The sequence below is a fragment of the Podarcis melisellensis genome, assembly GCF_964234715.1.
Source record: "Podarcis melisellensis genome assembly, chromosome: 7".
Taxonomy (NCBI): Eukaryota; Metazoa; Chordata; class Lepidosauria; order Squamata; family Lacertidae; genus Podarcis; species Podarcis melisellensis.
In genome coordinates this window covers 18,567,976-18,587,336 of record NC_138539.1, presented here as the reverse complement: position 1 = coordinate 18,587,336, position 19,361 = coordinate 18,567,976, and the positions used below count along the sequence as shown (strand labels likewise).

Sequence of the window (19,361 nt, the reverse complement as noted above, 5' to 3'; positions counted from 1 at the left end):
GTTGTCCTGTAATAGCTTGTCGTCAGAGCGCTATAAACAATTTCCTATGTTACCAGCAGTACCTTTACACAAATATTTCAAGCCCACAGTTCATTTCATGGAAGCAATTTGTTTTGGAAGCTCGCAGATGAAGTTGGTAAAATCTGACACCCAAAATATATTTTGCATTTGTACAATCTGTTCAGCTGTTCAGAAAATATCAACAGTACAACAAAGTGCTGGGCAGGTTGGCACAGACACTAAATGTACAGAATTATTGTTCATGTTATGTTACAGGTTCATTTACATGCCTCAGATGAGATTCAAAGTAGGGCTAAAGAGGCATACATCTGCATGCATATCAGCAGTTTTATTAGTATCCACATTGGTGACAATGGACAGCTACAGAAACAAATATCAGATGCAAAAACTGTTCAGACATGTGGAGTCATCCTCACCCCCTCATCCCAGAGTTTTGTTTTCCTTTTAAAAAAATGTAGGCTGCAATTTCTAGCTGAAGGCTGGTGTAGGACATCTTGGGGCTTGTACACCCTTTGCACTGGATTTTGTTCTGTATAAAATCCCTTTGGAGTGGGAAAGTACATACAAACACACATATCTTTTCCCATTTGGGTGCAAAATTGCTTGGGGAAAAGTGTCGTCTAGTGGTGCCTTTACGTACTTATGATCCTGTGGCTGTGTTTTATAAAAGAAAAGAAAAAAAGGAGCAAGGAAAGAAACTAGGCGTTGTTACGAATGCTGGCCAGATATCGCTGCCATACCTATGTCAGCCAAGTTGTTTGCTAATGCCATAAAATGGCTGGTAGATTTCTTTCATGAGCTAATGGTAGAGAAACAGATGGAAAGGTTTCTTGAGGGTTTTCAATGGAAGAGACCACTGGAAGGCGACACTCCCTCTCTCTGAGCTAAGGAGAGGAGGAGGATTTAAACTAAATGCCTGAATGAGGAAAACAACAGTCTGGGGAGGAGTACAGTAGGGGGAGACAGAAAGAGAGAAAAGAGGCAGCTGTGAGCTCTGAAAGCATCAGGGACAGTGTGTATCACTGCTTCCTCTACTTATGCTCCGTTTCAACTTTTCAAAAACTGGTATCCTCTAGATGTTGTTGGCCTTAAACTCCCATCAGTCCCAAGAATCATGGCCAACAGCCAGCTCTAGCAACATCTGAAGGGTACCAGATTGGTGAAAGCTTTGTCTATATATATATTTGCAAGTTAAACCAAATATTACAAAAAAATACCATGCCCCCAGTGAGCTCTTCTCGAAAACGAAGCCAAGCCCAGCAAGTGTGCTTGTGAAATTGTGGAGAAATCAGAACCATAGAGTATTAGAAATGAAATACATATATATACAGCATATGATTGGATGTTTTGTAGGGTTTTACCCTAGGGACCTTATTCTGGAAATCGTCTAATACTAATCTTTGAAAGCAGAGAGGTGCTTGTTTATTTCAGATATGAGGTCAGTGTCATTTTTTTGCAGAAGTCTGGAAGGCTTTGGAGAAGTTAAACTTGTGTATGAGTTTAACAAAAACATAGGGGTCAATGGTTTCCGGTGCTATTCATTACAACTGAGCAGGGATAAAAACATAATAAGAGCCCTGCTGGGTCTGGGCAATTGTTATAGATTTGTTCTATCGTTGCAGATTTGTGGGGGGGGACCCCTAAACCCTAGAAATTAATACATGTAGGATTTTGATGATTTGGGATGTGAAGTGAGGAATATCAGCTGCAGAATAATTCATGGGATAACCTTTGCAAAATGACCTGGCCAAGCTAGGGCCATTAAGAAACCATACAGGGCCATTGAGAGCTATTGGCAATGCAAGAGAACTACCCCCCTTGCCCTGAGGTGTGAACAGAGACTGGTTGCCAAGGTTGGAAGGGTGTGATGTGACAGGCAAAGTGAATCTTGAGCAAGGGTTGTTGGGAAGAAGAAGGGGAAAGACAGACTGGGATCCATCTTGGGCAGGATGGCTGAAAGCTGGCAGCACTGCTGTGGGGGACAAGCTCATCTTGAAATGACCATGCCGTAAGATCTGGATTCTCTCCATGCAGGCTGTAGGTATAAATAGTTGAATAAACCATATTTCTTAAAGCTACAACATTTTCTGCCATCTCTCGATTCTCCAAAGGAATACTGACCCTGGGGAAGTGCCTGCAACCCCATGGACTCTTGCTACTGTTTGGCATAGAGAGCACCCAACTTGTGTAACAATATGTTTGCACAGTGGCAAACCAGATGCCTATGGGAAGTTTATGAGTAAGACCTGAGCACAAGAGCACTCTCCCCTTTTGTGGTCTATAGAAGAAGAAGACTCCCTTTAAGGAGTCTCAAAGCAGCTAACATTCTCCTTTCCCTTCCTCCCCCACAACAAACACTCTGTGAGGTGAGTGGGGCCGAGAGACTTCAAAGAAGTGTGACTGGCCCAAGGTCACCCAGCAGATTCATGTGGAGGAGCGGAGACGCGAACCTGGTTCACCAGATTACGAGTCTGCCGCTCTTAACCACTACACCACACTGGCTCCCTAGCAACTGGCATTCAGAAGCAGTGTGTCTTTGACCATGGAGGCAGAACATAGTATCTCACCCAGACCTGCTTCTTTAAAAATAGAAGCTCCTGATCCTTTGTGGCTGTGGAGAAAAGCTTGAAAATATACGGGTCATCCTTGCTCAATTCCCAAAGCTCTGAATCTCCTTTACTGCCTTGCAAAGCTCCTTTCTCTTCTCCCTTGGCTACTATATCTTTCCTACTGTATTTACTGAATATCTATCCCTACTATTCATCCCTTTCATTTCCTCCAGGCTCAGCACTACTGTCTTCTTCACTCTTTCAAGTTGCGTCCTACAAATTCTGCCAGAAGGCTTTTTAAGTGGCAGATGCGCTTACAGTACAATTTCATGCATGTTTATTTGAAAAGTAAGTCATGAGTGTGTTCAGTGGGGCATAGTCCCTAGTAACTGTGCTTGGGATTGCAGCCTTAAACACTGAACTATCTTTAAAATTTGTGCCGAATATTTGCAAACACAGATGCTCGCTGTGTTTTGGAAGCTCCCAAGGCATTACTGTCATTTTATCCAAGCCTTTATGTGCACTTTCTAATACAGAATTTAATGCATTACAATATAGTACAAATCAATGCAAATTCTGCCAGAACCACGGGGCCTTGGATTTTTCTATACTTACTGATAGCATGGTGACATGTTTGCATTATATCAGTTTAGCTCCAGAGCAATTAGAATCTCTCTTTATGAGATTTTATTTCTGTGAACAAATATGGAGGTCTTTTATGTTTAATGGGATTTTTTTTTCATTTACACATCTAAAAAGAAAACTTCTACAGTATGTTTCCAAACAGCATGAGACTGGCTACCGTTGTATTTCTATTAAACGGGGGCAAAGTATTCTACTCTAAAAATGGGTCACAAACGTGTTAAGAAAATATTTGTTTAAACTTAAAATTTGAAAAAGTATGGGTGACAGTAAAAGTTCCTATAAACTGAAATTGCCATTCAGTCACATAGATTTGAGCATGATATATTGAAACCCATAGCTCATCAGAAGTAATAACATACCAACATAATAAATCAATGGGGGGGAACCTCATATAAATTGTGAGTTTCCACAGGGTTGGAGGATCCATACTCCCACTACTGCACTTTTGGGTTGTTAATAATGTCAATAAAATTTAGAGAGAAAATAAAATAAAAATTGAATGATATATAAAACTCACTAAAATGATAAAGCTCTGGGCTCAAAGATTTCCAGACTTTCACATAACTGATTAGTTTAAGACCACAGTAGAGCCATCCTTGCTCATTTTCCCAGACTCATTATGCTTATGTGGCGACAAAACAAAAAGAAATAAAATATTGTAGCATTTTAAGAAAGGGACGAGAATCAGCAAGGCACAACTAACAACTTCTCAGACATTGCTGACAAACGTTTGGTAAAGCAGGAATGGTTCTCAACAGACCACAGTTGTTGAGTGAAATGTAAATTCAATGAGCACTCCTACCTGATAGCCAAATGTATTGTTTTGTGATCCATGACGGGGTACTCCAGGGTTATCACAGGCTGTACGGGTGGGTTCTAAGTCAATGAGAAAATTGTAAAAGTAAAGGACTTGTTAAATTCATAATGGTTTGCAACCAAATTCATGCAAACTATTTTCAAAACTGTCCGCATTTAAACTGAGGTGCTCAAATACTATTCTCAAACCTGATTAATGCAACTGAAATGGTAGTATACAGAGGCATATCCAAGCAAATATTCGGTACTCTACCCTTGGGAGCCAGTCTGCAGGAATCAACACCCTTTGCTACACAAGTAGATGTTGTGGATTGTGCCCGGTGAAAATAGGTCCATGAGTTAAAAGTGCAAAGAAAGGAGAAGAGCATGCAACAAATTTGGGCAGATCCCACTGTACCTATGCAACGAGGAGATGATCCACTCCATGTACCATCTGCTTGACATATCCGAGTACTAGAACCAACCAGCACAAATGGGAGATTACAGCTGAAAGAGACTTCTGACTGATAAATGAAACTCTTGCCTTCCCGTTTGCCTTGACCAGGTACTCCTGGGTCACCACAAAACTTTGCTGTGGAGAAAAAAAGAGAAATACATGGAAAATATGTTGATAGTTATTGCTTCCAAACCCATTGGATTAATTTGTTTGGAGATGTAGAATGGCAACACAAGGTTTCCTACTCTGTCTCCTTCACTGCTCCATTATGTGATGTGGAATTTTAGAGAGCAGGATCATAGAACTGCAGAGTTGAAAATGACCATAAGGTTTATTGAACCCAATCCCCTGTAATGAAGGAATGACAGCTATAGAATCACTGACAGCTATAAAATCCCCAACATCTGTTAAGACCCAGTTCTGCAAAATGTTAAGGTCATCTTCAATCCTCATTCTAATTTCTGAAGTATTAGCTACCCGTTCCAGCTTCCTGTCATATGCATACTTGATGAACATCCCCTAAATGCCTTTATCCAAGTCATAAATGTTGAACCCAGGTCATAACTTTGCAGCACTCCGCTTGTTACTGTTTCCTCAGGCTAATGAGGGACCATTGGTTAGCACAGTTAACTATTTACAAATCCTGGGGATTTTTTCAGCTACAACTCACTGGATCTCAGTTCTGGCACCTCTCAGTTGCGCACCATTGCCCTTATAAAAGAACAAGGGAGGCGTTCATGGTGAGTTCCTGCACCTCTTTTTCTAGAAAAACAGCAAATCCACCTAACAATAACATATTTTAGCCCACTATTCATGTGCATGAATTTTATTATTTTGATCACAGACCAGTTCCAGCCCACATACAATATCAAGGAAGTCATAAAACATGACAGGGATACATTTGAATTTGCAATCAGGCATAACAGGGACAATGCAGATATAGCAACAGTTTAAAAATATATAAATTAAAACTTAGTCACTAACATATAACCTAAAATTATCATTTAAGGCCTTAATCATTATGATAGCACAGCTTGTTCCCTAAGATTTATGGCAATCACACAGAATTTGGTTCCCCTTAATGTGATCTCAGGATCCTTGTCCTCTATCAGGGATTTTAGACATTGAAGTTCGGATACATTTGGAGATTTTTGCATAGCAGGGGTAATAAATATAGAGCTTATATCCCTGCAGAAACGGCAGTGTAACAAGGCACGAGAGACAGTTTCTACCTCCATCAAGCCGCAGGGGCAGACTCGTTCCACATATGGTTTACCCTCGAATCTGCCCTGCAATAAGGCAGATGGCAGCACGTTGAATCTAGCGAGGGTAAATGACTATCTGTATTTAGGTATTTGTGATTTTGACAAATAATTTGCTGGGGTAAATCCTCTATTCATGTGCATGTACACACGGAAAGCAAAGAGTTAGACTCATGTGCGCTTCATATCTGGATGTCAAGAGCTACTAAGTATGTGTAGTTATTATGCAGAGGGTTCAAAGTTGCTGTGCTTTTTATTTATTACTGCTCCTTTGTATTAATAAGAACCCAAACCTTCAAAAACAAATTTTGAAACATTCCTCACACAAATAAATAATCTAATTCATAGCATTCTGGGAGTTGGGTTATTTTTTGTAGGAAGAATTTGTGGAGGAACATCATTCATCTTTCCTCTCTCTCCTTCAGCCTTTCCCCAGCTATATGCTATTGTTGGATGCTTAGTAACTCCCTGTCTGAATAGGTAACCATGGAAACTAGACACCATAGCAATTCACATCACTCTTATTTTTCCCTAGAATACGGAGGTATGCAAAAGAAACATTACCATTTGTAGCAGACCAAGTTCTGGTTTTTTTTTCTCTTTTCCCCAACAGAAGTTTGCACTTCACTAATTACCAAAGCAACCTGACCATGTGTGAAAGTGATAATTAATAACACTTCTATCTTATGCCGCAATTATCTGGGGAGGCAGTACGGAATGCAACCAAACCATGGTAGATATCCTCTCTGATGCAGGGATATAGTTGAGCGACAGGAAATAATTCTTCAACTCAAAGGAAGCCAAGGATGCGAAAATAGGAGACTACTGAAAATACACTGGTTTGTTTCAGATTATTCCATGCAGAGTAGCCCCAGGGATGCAGCCACATGAATGACATAATGTCTAACATGGCATGCCCATGGATGCAGCCATTAAGTCACAGCAGCAATCTGCATGACGGGGAGGGCTGAAAAATATACCATCACATTCACATGAATCACCATAGGTTGCCGCTAGTATCTGTGGATTTGAAAGGTTAAGACATCACCTCTCTCCATAATGCTGGACACCCAGCTTGGCTATTGAGAACACAAATGCACCTTCACTTTTGACTTCTCACCCATAATATTATGCAGACAGACTTGGAAGAAAAGTTGAGGACTTTTATTTGTGTGCTTGAATGTACAGCTTTACCATAGCTGAAAGGCTGAGGATATGTAACAGTAGATTTATAGATATATATAAATTGTTCCATTGGAATAAAACTGGGAACTAGAACAATAATTATAGCTGCTTGGTAGACCACGTGCTTTACATGCAAAAGCTCCCAAATTCAATCCCCTCCATCTTGAGGTAGGACAGAGAAGTCACCCATCTGAAACTCTGAAGCCTTGCTACCCATCAGGGTAGTTCAGTTCTGAACTAGACAGACCAATGGTCTGACTCAATACAGAACATAATCCTTTAATCCTATAATAAGACAGTGAGCTGGGTAATTAGGAAGTGCTGAATTGTGTGACAAGTAGTCACAAGTTAGACAAGCTACTGTTTCCCACTTTGATTGATTCTTGAGCAATTGTGCCTGCTCAAAGCAAGCATCTCTGATATTGCTATATCATTAGGCAAATAAAAAGCAAGACATATAGCCAGTGATTTTTTTTCTTAAAAAAGAATGTTTAGGGCTACTCTCATTTTCTTACTCATATTGAAATCCTGTCCCTCAATGAGGCCAAACTTAGATTCATAAAATGTTTAGGGGTACGCGTACCCCTGCGTACCCCCCGAAAAAAGCACTGCATATAGAAGTAAGTTCTGAATAGATGCCTGCAAAATCTTTATTGAAGAGTAAAGTTACAAGCTAACCACTTGATACAACAATATAATGAACTGCATCCTTAGAGACTTCGTGTAATGCAAGATATCCTTCCCCAAAGATTCCTAAGTAAGTTTAAGAGTAATGTGATAAGAGGACCAGACCCCTTGTGAATCAGTAACTAGTGAAAGCAGAGGTTAGGAGTCAATTCACAGAGCTCCTGTGAGAAGGCTTCCATGCAATATTAGGACCACTTTCACATAAATGCATTGGCCTCATGTAGAGGTTTCCCCTGAATATTCTAAGAAGGCAACTTGCATACTGGTTATTGTGGGAATATGTGCAAAAATTGATTAGGGATTCTAGCCTAAGATTGCAGTCTAAGAAGCAGAGCAGTCCCATTTGCCCCTCTTCCTGCCCAACACACAGAGACAGAGGCTCTTATGTGTAAATAAGAAACAGATATTTATTCAAGCCAATAACCCTAGGGGGGGGGACCCTTTTGTGTGGGGGTTCCATTCCTGGCATAAGCCTGCCCCATTCCACCCCTGTTCTCTTCTCCTCCAGGTCCCAAAGGTCCTGCAGGTTGGCGGTTGGACATCAATTGGACACAAACAAAATGGTCACTGCCTGTATTGTCTTGGCAGCAGACACAGAGTTTGGGAATCATAATTCAGGAGATCAGTATTCAGGCAAGACATTCAGAACTGGACAGGAGCGATAAAGATGTCTCAACACAAAGGCAGATTTAGTGGAACATGACTGGTTTGGTCACACCAGGCACAGAGCCTTGGGGGTGCCACAAATATTATTTATAATTGAGAGAAAGATGCGGGGTGTGGGTGTCTGTTGCTGAATCTTGGCATCACATAGGGCACCGCTCAAGACCCCAAGATCTGCCACTGCTCAATAGTTTTTATGCTCTGCCTGTCAAACTTTGGAAGATGAGGCATGACACTCTTACTTGCTTGCTTTTTAAGAATGTTGGGGTTGTAACACCTCGGAGGTGTTTGAGTCTGTGGAAGCAGCACCTGGTTCTAGGCTCCTTCACCCTCTTGTTCAGGCTACTGATCTCTTGCTGCTGCCTCTAGAGCAGTGGTTCTCAACTTGTGGATCCCCAGATGTTGTTGGACTACAACTCCCATCATCCCTGACCACTGGTCATGCTGGCTAGGAATGATGGGAGTTGTAGTCCAACAACATCTGGGGACCCACAGTTTGAGAACCACTGCTCTAGAGTTTCCTTTCCACACCTTGGCTACCCCTAGCCCACCCCAGGCTCCCCTGAGACTCTCTGCTCTGTTAGGAGGTTGCGGAGGGTGGGGTTTGGAGCCAGCATCTCACCTCCACCTTCTGAACTGGCTGAAGCTGAGGCAGGAAGAGTCCCCACTCTGATTTCTCCAGCTCTGGTTCCCACCAATCAGCCTCCCCTCCACATCTTTCTCCTCCTTCATCAAGGCCTTGCCAACACAAGCCCAGTCTTGACAGCACTGTGGGGTTCATGATCTCACTTTTACCAGGAGACTACTTCTGGGTTAAATAGCTTGGGATTCCAACATAACTTGCACGAATCATTGGGTGTAATGAATTCAGTGGGACTCTGCTTTTCAGGGAAGATGTATAGGATCCATCAGTGCAGCACTCCAAATATGTACCAAATAGCCTCAAAGTCTTGGCTGAGTCACATCAGGTTGCCCATATGGTCCTATTAGTACTTTCCCTGGCACAATACATAGAGAGCATTTGCAATGTTCTTTCGCTGGCACAATACATAGAGAGCTACATTTCTCAGGTAATCAAATCCACTGCAGTTATTTTGTGTGGGGTTTTTTTTTTTTTTAAAAAAAAAGGTTAGTGGTGTGTTGTTATTTTTTTAAAAAAGAAGAAAAATCTAGTGTAAAGAGCCAGCATACATTTGTTATTGTAATGAAATCTGCAGCAGTGCAAAATCCATCAATGTCAGCAATTTTAGGATAATAAAAATTTCTGTATAAAACAGGTAATTTAATATAATATTGGAACAAAAAGTCCAATTGTCAGAGACAAAGCCTGAAGTCTCTTCTGTACTCCTGGCAAGCCCAGTCCTTATTGATGTCAGCCAGAGTGTTGCCTGAGTAGAGTGCTGGTTCAAACTTGCTTCTGGTGGCACTTTTGTCATATTTGACAAGATTGCTTTACCAGTGCAAAATATGAGACAAAACACTGTCATTGATTCCTCTTCTGTGTCTATGTTCTCCTTGGAAACTGGAATACTCACTTGTTTACAGAAACAAGGACCCTAAGAGGTAAAGATGTTTTTGTCTCAAGCTAACGCAGAAAAAACATCATTCTGAGTCAGCTGTCTTCCACCAGCCAGGGCCAGCTTCAGGTTATAGCCCTTGGCAAAGGTCCCAGCGGTGGAACACGTATGATTCCATAGGTCACTCCGGCAAGCTTAGAGTCACTGATGGAGACACCACTTAGACTTTATTCAATTACCCAACATAGAGCACTGTCCCAGAAATGATACAACATAAACGGTACCACTTAGTCACCTAGTGGAGTCCAATAAAAATATATACAGTGGTACCTCGGGTTAAGTACTTAATTCGTCCCGGAGGTCGGTACTTAACCTGAAACTGTTCTTAACCTGAAGCACCACTTTAGCTAATGGGGCCTCCTGCTGCCGCCGCACTGCCGGAGCACGATTTCTGTTCTTATCCTGAAGCAAAGTTCTTAACCTGAAGCACTATTTGTGGGTTAGCGGAGTGTGTAACCAAAGTACCACTGGTTAAGAACTTAATTCGTTCTGGAGGTCTGTTCTTAACCTGAAACTGTTCTTAACCTGAGGTACCACTTTAGCTAATGAGGCCTCGCGCTGCTGCCGCACCGCTGCCACATGATTTCTGTTCTCATCCTGAAGCAAAGTTCTTAACCTGAGGTACTATTTCTGGGTTAGCATAGCTTGTAACCTGAAACGTCTGTAACCTGAAGCATCTGTAACCCAAGGTACCACTGTATAAATAAAGACATGACCGAGGTAAAAGCAGTGAAATGGAAAAAAAGAAAAAAGAAAGGAAACCAGAGATCCCAAACAAACAACTTAAAAAGCAGTCCTAAGTTTAGGAAGCCAGCAGAGTTGCCCATCTCAAACTCTGAGCTGGCCTGAGTCTGGTAGAGGAAAAACAAGTATTTAAAATGGAGTTTGACATTGATTGGGACGCAGGTGGTGCTGTGTTCCAAACCACCAAGCCTCTTGAGCTTGCAGATCATAAGGTTGAGGGTTCAAATCCGCCTGACAGGGTGAGCTCCCATTGCTCTGCCCCAGCCCCTGTCAGCCTAGCAGTTTGAAAGCATACCAGTGCAAGTAGATAAACAGGTACCGCTCCAGCGGGAAGGTAAATGGCATTTCCATGAGCTCTGGCACTCATCTCGGGATTCCGTGCACCAGAGCGGTTTAGTCATGCTGGCCACATGACCTGGAAAGGTGTCCATGCCCAAATGCCAGCTCCCTTGGCCTGAAAGCAGAGATGAGTGCTGCACCCCATAGTCAAATTCAACTGGACTTAACCATCCAAGGATGCTTTACCTTTTACCTTTATCTGACATACCCCACACTTGGGGCTAGTACAAGTCCCACTGTGTTGCCAGATCACATGACTCAGCTGAAAGAGGGTTGAAACAGGTGGACATTTAGGTGGACTTTGTCCTGGTCTGTCCCCCAAATATCCCTTCTGGAATTTATGCCACTGTAAATTCTGTTGGTTCACATTCCAGTGGTTGAGTCAGCATAGCTCTAGCTCAGCACATGAGTCATCTATTCAAATTCACTCATCTTGGAGGATACTGGGCTTTGAATGAGCTCAAAAACAGAAATGGGGGTAGAGGGGTGGGGACAATGGCAGAGCTTCATGCTCTGGCAACAAGGGGCAGAGAGCAGGCGGGGGGGGGCTGGTGCATGTCCTGAGGCAGGGCATGCTGCATGCAGTGCGGGTAGGGGGCAGCAGTGATGGCACCCTACTAGCATCATGCTGCCATGGGTGGTGCGCTCCCCCCGCACTCCTCTTCCTCCGCCAGTGGGTGGAGACAGTTTGTTGGAAGAGGTAAGCTTTAAGCCACCAGTGAAACATGAATGAGAAAGGAGCTTATTGAAGCTCTCAGGGCAGTGAAGTCCACATATGTAATGCTTCCACGAGGGATAGAGGCTTTAGTATCAACCATTTCTCAGAAGGCAAGGGCATGAACAAAAGAGCTATACCTGCTGGGCTCAGGAGAAGGACAGATTCATTTGGCGGAAGAACACATTGTGGATCTGGGATGAGGGACCTCTGTTCCTCCAGATGTTTCTGAACTCCAATTCCTATCAGTTTCAGTCAGCACAGTCAAAGGTCAGAGGTCAAGGAGGTTGCAGTTCAACATCTGGAGGGCCGGAAGGTCCCCATCCCTTATCTATGCATTTATTTACCTTCTGGCACATTATCAAAATGTGTTGGTTAAAAAAGAGAGAGAGAGATTTTTTAAATTGGCATAACTCTCACAATAAAATGTAATAATTAAAGAGCTACTTACGTAAGCACTGAGGTACTTCTCCACTCCATGTTCCATTCCCAACACAGGTCAAAACAGCCGGAAAAGATAGTTCATAGCCAGGAGAGCAGACATAGCTAATACTAAATCCCCAGTCAAAATTTGTCCCTTCTTGCCTTCCATTAGAAATCTGGGGTGGAGTTGGACAGGTAACAGCTGTAAAAACATTTAGAGTCATTAGGAACAGCACCTGCAAATGTCCCCAGTGTCTTTAGTTAGTAGGAGAACCATATGTGCCAATTTAACATTTTTGGAACACAGTATAATTTTTTTGGGTAGTATCACTACTGGAATAACCACATTTCCTTGCGAGTTATTTCATGAAACACCTTGCTTACTCCTTCTCATAGCTTAATATATGTGATGCTGAGTGATGAATCTTGACAACAAAAGGTAATTTGGAAAGGTGTTAAAGAAACGAAATTAAGGATCTGTCACACACACATACAAAACTCCACACATTTGAATTCACTGCATAACTCAGTGCTGCATTTCATAAATCTCTTCTTTGCTTTCTTTCTTTAAAAGGAAATGACCTTTCAAAATTATTAATTGTTTTTAGCTACCATGTCAGCAGAGGCTTAGATCCTAAGGTAAGTTAACGGAGTTCACAGAAGGAAAGTGTTCCAGGGCCCCATGCAGCAGCCTAGATCATCAATAAGCCTCTTTGAAGGGTAAGGATGTCCTCCTGAACAATACTGGTGTGGAGGGAGAAGGAGAACTGATGCAAATTGGGTGGAATTTCACCTTCATTTGGGTGATTCTGCCCACCTTCAATGTGTCATCAAACTTTGCTCAGGAGGGTCCCTTAATCTTTTGGAGAGGCATTTTGAGTAGCTGATGTAATCAAGTGCTTTACCAATAAGGAACTAAAATTCTGATTGCATGTCCTTGTTGTATAGAAATGGGACATAGAAATGGGTCCAGAACCTGCTAGGACATAGAAATGGGTCCAGAACCTGCTAGAAAGTGGTACGTCCAGTGGCTTCTTCAGAAACACTTCAACCCTATTGGAAACTATAACTCCAGTCCTGATTCCAACTGTCTCAAAATCCATCTCATGCCTACTCACCAGCAATGGATATTTTGTTTTGTACTTTTGGTTGATGCCTGGGACTGCAGAAAGGAGGAGATTGTGCAAATCGCAGTACACAGCCGGTTTACTGAACAAGTATGCTGTACCAAAATGAACCATTAGAGAAAATTGCACAAGAAACATTCTGCAAAGAAAAAATGATACCTTTACATGCTGGGAGCATTCCACTCCATGTGCCATTAGTGGTGCAAGTACGAATCTGGGAGCTGTTGGATTCCATGGTGTACCCAGGCTGGCACATATAGGTAACGTTTTGTCCAACAACGTTATCATCACCATATCTCAGTCCATTGGCTGGTATACCTGGATCCCCACAACTGATTACTGTGAGAAAATGAGTTAAAGAACAGATAATATAGGGGCAAGGAATGCAGATGGAAATATTTCTTTTTGGAGGACGGTGGAATGGTAAAATCAATCAATTATTAAGGGAACGATCGAAACCCAAAATCTGCTGGGAGTTAGGATCTGATGGATCCTTGGTTCAGCTGGCTGGTACCTGATGCATCTGGGCTATACTGACACAAGACCCACATTCCAGCTCAGATGGTGATATGCCAGTAAAATCTCCTCATCCTGCCAGAGATAGGACACAGCCAGTTGAGCAGTGGAGCTTACGGTGATGTAAAAAGGTAAAGGTAAAGGTACCCCTGCCCTTACGGGCCAGTCTTGACAGACTCTGGGGTTGTGCGCCCATCTCACTTAAGAGTCCAGGGGCCAGCGCTGTCCGGAGACACTTCCGGGTCACGTGGCCAGCGTGACATCGCTGCTCTGGCGAGCCAGAGCCGCACACGGAAACGCCGTTTACCTTCCCGCTGGTAAGCGGTCCCTATTTATCTACTTGCACCCGGAGGTGCTTTCGAACTGCTAGGTTGGCAGGCGCTAGGACCGAGCTGCGGGAGCGCACCCCACCACAGGGATTCGAACCGCCGACCTTTCGATCGGCAAGTCCTAGGTGCTGAGGCTTTAACCCACAGCGCCACCTGCGTCCCTACGGTGATGTAAGTATCCCCAAAAAATCAGCTTTCTAGGGGAGTAGTGGTGGAGGGACTGGGCAGGGAGACTTGTGCCGGATTCTAACCCCATTCAGCTCACACGACCTGCCAACCTGGTGGAATTTATGTTGGCAAATAGAATAGTGCAAATAAGCTCTATATTAAAGGCTTATTTTTCCTCTGCTAGGCTTAGGCTGCCTCAGCTAGCAAGAGCTGTGCTGCTGAACTGACTATGCAGTAGGGACCACTGTATAGCACGCAACACTGCAATATTTTGTTGTAGGTCTCATTTACTTGGGAGTAGGAAGCAAACATTCAACAACAATTCAGTATAAATTTATTGTTCTAGCCAAGGCCATGACAAACCTGCAGCAACATTATCAATAAAACAATACAGATCCTACATCCATAATATGAGCCAACATCCATGAGGTTGCTAGAGACACCAACAAACTCAAATCTAGCTTAGTTGAACCTCTCAATCACAAAAACAATTTATAGTGATTTTATCTAACTCCTTATTCCTGATTCCCCCCCACCTCAAGCCAGTATATGAAGAGCCACTCTATGTGTTGTGAAGTTATTATTGCCCCTGAAAAGAAACGAAACCATTTCTGTAGAGGAGTACCTGCTTGCTGGTGTGACGAAAGGCTTCAGAAAGCAATCTCTTGGGACTCTATTATAAGGGGCAGGCTAACAGATAATGAGTGATGTCTTCCACCTGAGATTGACCACAAATGCAAAGTCTGCCTGCGTACATGACCTTGTTGTATCAGCCATCCAAGACTGCAGTGGGAATCACTTGCAAAGGCAGCTCAATGAAAGCATTTCCTAAGGAAGCTGGGGAGAGTTTGGTCAGAAAACTAGCTCTAAAATGCTCTGTTTTCAAGAGTGGATACCAAAGGGGAAATTGGGTGTTTCTCATTAGTTGCAGGTCCCTTTTGGATTCTATCCAGAAGAGCTAATCCCTTATTCAAGGTCAAAGCAGAGCTCAGTTCTGGAAAATAGTAATAGTCTAAAACATATTGACAAGCTGCTTTCAGAGTTGTTTATCACCCAATTCCATAGACCACAGAGCAAGAAAACGCTCAATAGGAATAGTAGCAATTTAAAAATATATACTTTAACTGAGCACAGTCTGTGCTTGCCTTAATTGTTGGCCACCTGGATTCTGTACAAAGAAGAGCTGCTGATGGTAGAGAGTACAGCTTCTGAATTTTTTTGCAGAGTTTCCAAAATTTTAATGGAGTTCAAATCAGAACTCCAGATTTCAACGCCATAGAGTATTTGAGTAAGCAATTTACTATCAAATATCTTTAGGACAGGTTCAGTCAGCTGTCCACCCTCACTATGAAAGAAATATTATAAAGATACCAGGTGGTATCCAAATAATGGATCCCATCAATGAAAGGATCTCTGCTTTGCAACAGAACTCTATCCTTTCTGCTTGTGTGTCCCCTCCCCCCATTTATTTATTTATTTATTTATTTCAACAATTTAAATACCACTCAACTGCAATCATCTCTGTGTGGCTCACAAGAAATACTATACCAAAAGAGAGAGATTAAAAAAAAAAGTTAAAACTTATAAAATGAGATTCAATTGAAATGCTGCTGGAATCATAATAATAAAAATATTCAGTAAGCAATTGGAAGGTCTGTAAATCTGTCTGAGGAGTTCCACCAACCCTCCAGAACAGATCTGGGGAGAGCAATGCAGGAGGGGGTCTCTTGTTCAATTGTAAAGTCTTGCACTGAAATGTATTGGTTGGATACTACCCACCATCTTCAGTGTTATCATATGTAAATGGAAGAAAACCCTGTGAGCACTACTCCTGAAAATTATTACGGCTCAGAAGTGGGGAGCATACAACACTATAGAAGCTCTGTTGCGCAGGACACATAATAACCAGGGGCGTAGTTAGCTGCTCTGGGACATGGAGGGGCGGGGCGCCATGGCGATCCACACAAGGGGTGATCCACGCAGCGATGATCCGCCCAGGAGGGATTTTGTCACCCCCCTCTGGGATGACACCTGGGGTGAACTGCCCCCACTGCCCTCCTTCCTATACCCCTGGTAACAACACACCTTGTAATTCATTGTTCAATGTTTCAAATCCAAGCTAGGTTTTTGCTTGCTCTTCAAAAAGCTACAATAAATAAGAATTATAATCCAGTTAAATTTTAAGGCATGAATTTGGTGGCTGGAGAGTGACTAGTAACTGTTAATTATTTTTTTTCTAGCTGCAGTAAAGGACTAGTCAGGGCATATCCTATTTCTAGCTCATTTCATTTTCCAACTCTTGCTGCATATAGTTTTCTTTGCAGTGTTGTCCCTAGAGGCTTCTATTGGCTGAAGTTCAACTTCAGGATTCTGCTAGAGACATCTGAGAATAGATTTCAAATATTTTCATTGCACCTAGAGCTTGAGAACAATATGTCAAAAATACAGAAAAAGCAAGTAGTCTTCCAAACATCGAATTTCCAGATTTCTTATTAAATAACATGTATAATGCATATTATTACTATTAGTAGTAGTATTTTGGTATATTTCAATGTTAAGACATATTTTGGTTGATGTTGTTCTTCAATATTTTATTAATTTATATATTATTAATACTGTTTTTCTGTGGTTGATATGACCATGATGGTCAAAACAGCAACAATGAACTAAATATATTAAAGAATATGATTTTGCCAAGAGGTTTTCTGTGATTTTCATTAAAGTTGCAAAATTTACATAAGGAAAACAAATGACATACGGGGAGAAATACTGGGTTACATTAATTGTTAAAATAAATCTTGAAGGCAGCCCTTTACAACACTTACCAGGCAAAATCAGTAAGGTGGCAACTAAAATTTGTCAGCATGCTTTTGCATATTTTTCCTAGTACACACATATTTGCATGTGATTTTGTATACATACATACTTTTTGGCACAGAAAGTTATTTTCTCCAATTTATGTATTCATATACATACTTTACTATATACATTTTTGTACATGGTACTTGGCTGGAGAGCTGCATTGCAAAGTTCAGAGAAGTGTGAATTTTGAAGGGTGCCTATGTTTGGCTCTTGTGTTCTTTGAGAAAGTGGGCCTTTGAATGCACCCTGAATCAAACTGCCCCCAATCCCTACCTATGGCAACACAGTTTTGCATGGGGGCTGCTTCAAAGGTCTGCACTCTTGAAAAACCCAACCCTTGTAGAGAAGGAACACTTTACCTCCAGGGATGCAGCAGTTATGGTCCAGGAGAGCCCCTTGAGAGATGCTGGGGGGGGGGGAGATGTTTATCCCTTGCAGTTGGCCATTTGCTTCAGCTTCAGCCTGCCACTGGGGGCAACGGGATACCCCCAAATTTTACATTCAAAGTGGCCTGGGGTGGACAGGGTGTGGGGCCATGCTTTTGTGGCAGACCTGAGGAATCAAGGCTTTGCTCTGGTCCACCTCGGGGTATTTAAGCTGGCTGCAGCAGCTGCCAGTAGCACAGTCAGGTAGCTGTATATTGGACAGAGAGGAGCGGCGAATAGGAGCCAGAAGCAGAGAACCGTGCAAGACTAGTAGAACCCAGCTGGAGTAGGACCCAGAAGTGGAGAGCAGCATGGATGGAACCAGCGGCAGCAGAGGAAACAGCACAATTTGAAAAGCCCATCTTTTGCAGAGAACCCTCTTGCCTAATCTACCACCACCCTGTTGTAACTTAGTTCATTATAAACTTGCAACATCTTAAATAATAAAAGGGTACTTACTTGTGCAATTTGGCAAGGAGCCAGACCACGTTCCATTCGCAGTGCACTGTCTTACGGAAGGTCCAGACAATATATAGCCTTCCATGCAGGAATAAATTACAGAACTAGAGAATGTTGTGCCATCGATTCGAAACACCTTCCCATTAGCTGTTGTCCCAGGATTACCACATTGGACAGCTGGAAATTCAAATGTGGGAAATGCAGGAATAAGGTGCAAGATGGAAGCAACAACAAACACTGAAGATCTACACCAGGCATCCCAAACTCGACCCTTCAGCTGTTTTGGGACTACAACTCCCATCATTCCTAGCTAACAGGACCAGTGGTCAATGATGATGGGAACTGTAGTCCCAAAACAGCTGGAGGGCCGAGTTTGGGGATGCCTGATCTACAAATTGTTCCAAATAATCAAATCAATCAATGAGCAATTAGAATAAACTGAACATAATTCAGTGTACATCCCCTGGCAATTAATCATCCTAGTCTTGCCTAGATATCCTTTGTTGCACTCGCAAACGTTCGTAGGTTTCACTTGAGGAGAAACTACTACATCTGCATTGATATTAGCTTTATTTGGAACCTGCTGGCAACATCCCAAAATCTCTTCTGCTGTGAGATTTCACACGTCCAACCAGGACTCTCCGACCTCCTTAGCAATTCCACAAGTGTTTCACCCGAGGAAGAGCTACCCCTTCACAAAATGCTGACACTTAAGCTTCAGATGAAATGTTGGTGAGAAGTGAGTGTTGGAGCACCTGCTTTGCAGGCCAAAGGTCTCATGTTCGACCCCCGGCTATCGTTGTCAAGTAGGAAACTTAATTCCTGAAGCCCCGGAGAGCTTCTGCTAATAAATGTAGACAACACTGAGCTATAGGGGTCAGTGATATGACATGGTATAAGGCAGATTCTTACATTTCTAAGGGAACCATGCTATAATTATATATTTGTGTAGCATGTTGAGTAAACCAAATATTTGAATTTTTATTAGTTTTATCATTGTATCCAATTTTGCCATAGAATGTGTTCTCTGATATTTTGCACCTCCTGAGAAAAAATACTACTCTCAATGGTAATTACTCAACACTGTAGCCTCTGGGCACAACAAAAGGCTATGAAAGATTAGGATGCATTATATTAAAGGATACCTACTTCCCAGTGCTCCTCTCCTGCAAATAATTCTATTTAAATGTAATTAACCCACTCACATTATTCAGTTTTGATCAATGTTATTGGGAAAAGGAAGATCTCTTTCTTTTCTCTTTGCTTTTGTTGATAGAATTATTATATTTTATGACATCACAGCCGTCTTGAAAGTTCAATGCACAACATAAAATTTATGCCATGAAAAAGCAGGTCTCTTCTAATTTGTTTTCTTCATGGCATTTCAGCATTTTCAAATCATTTGAAGTGATC

General features: G+C 42.2%; 1 protein-coding gene across 5 annotated transcripts in view; it reads right to left on the bottom strand.

Annotated features, from left to right (window-relative positions):
* Nucleotides 1-19,361, bottom strand: part of CSMD3 (CUB and Sushi multiple domains 3) — a 584,176-nt gene that overhangs the window by 30,650 nt on the left and 534,165 nt on the right. For 4 of the 5 annotated variants that reach the window (XM_081918582.1, XM_081918583.1, XM_081918584.1 and 1 more), the window contains 5 exons: nucleotides 17,949-18,125; nucleotides 13,349-13,528; nucleotides 12,091-12,264; nucleotides 4,429-4,602; nucleotides 4,018-4,091 (listed from right to left, as the gene is read on the bottom strand). In XM_081918582.1, the coding sequence (XP_081774708.1) occupies nucleotides 4,018-4,091; nucleotides 4,429-4,602; nucleotides 12,091-12,264; nucleotides 13,349-13,528; nucleotides 17,949-18,125 (779 nt within the window). Of the gene's footprint in view, nucleotides 1-4,017; nucleotides 4,092-4,428; nucleotides 4,603-12,090; nucleotides 12,265-13,348; nucleotides 13,529-17,948; nucleotides 18,126-19,361 lie in introns of those variants that run through there. The other variant, XR_014170321.1, reaches the window with a different exon arrangement.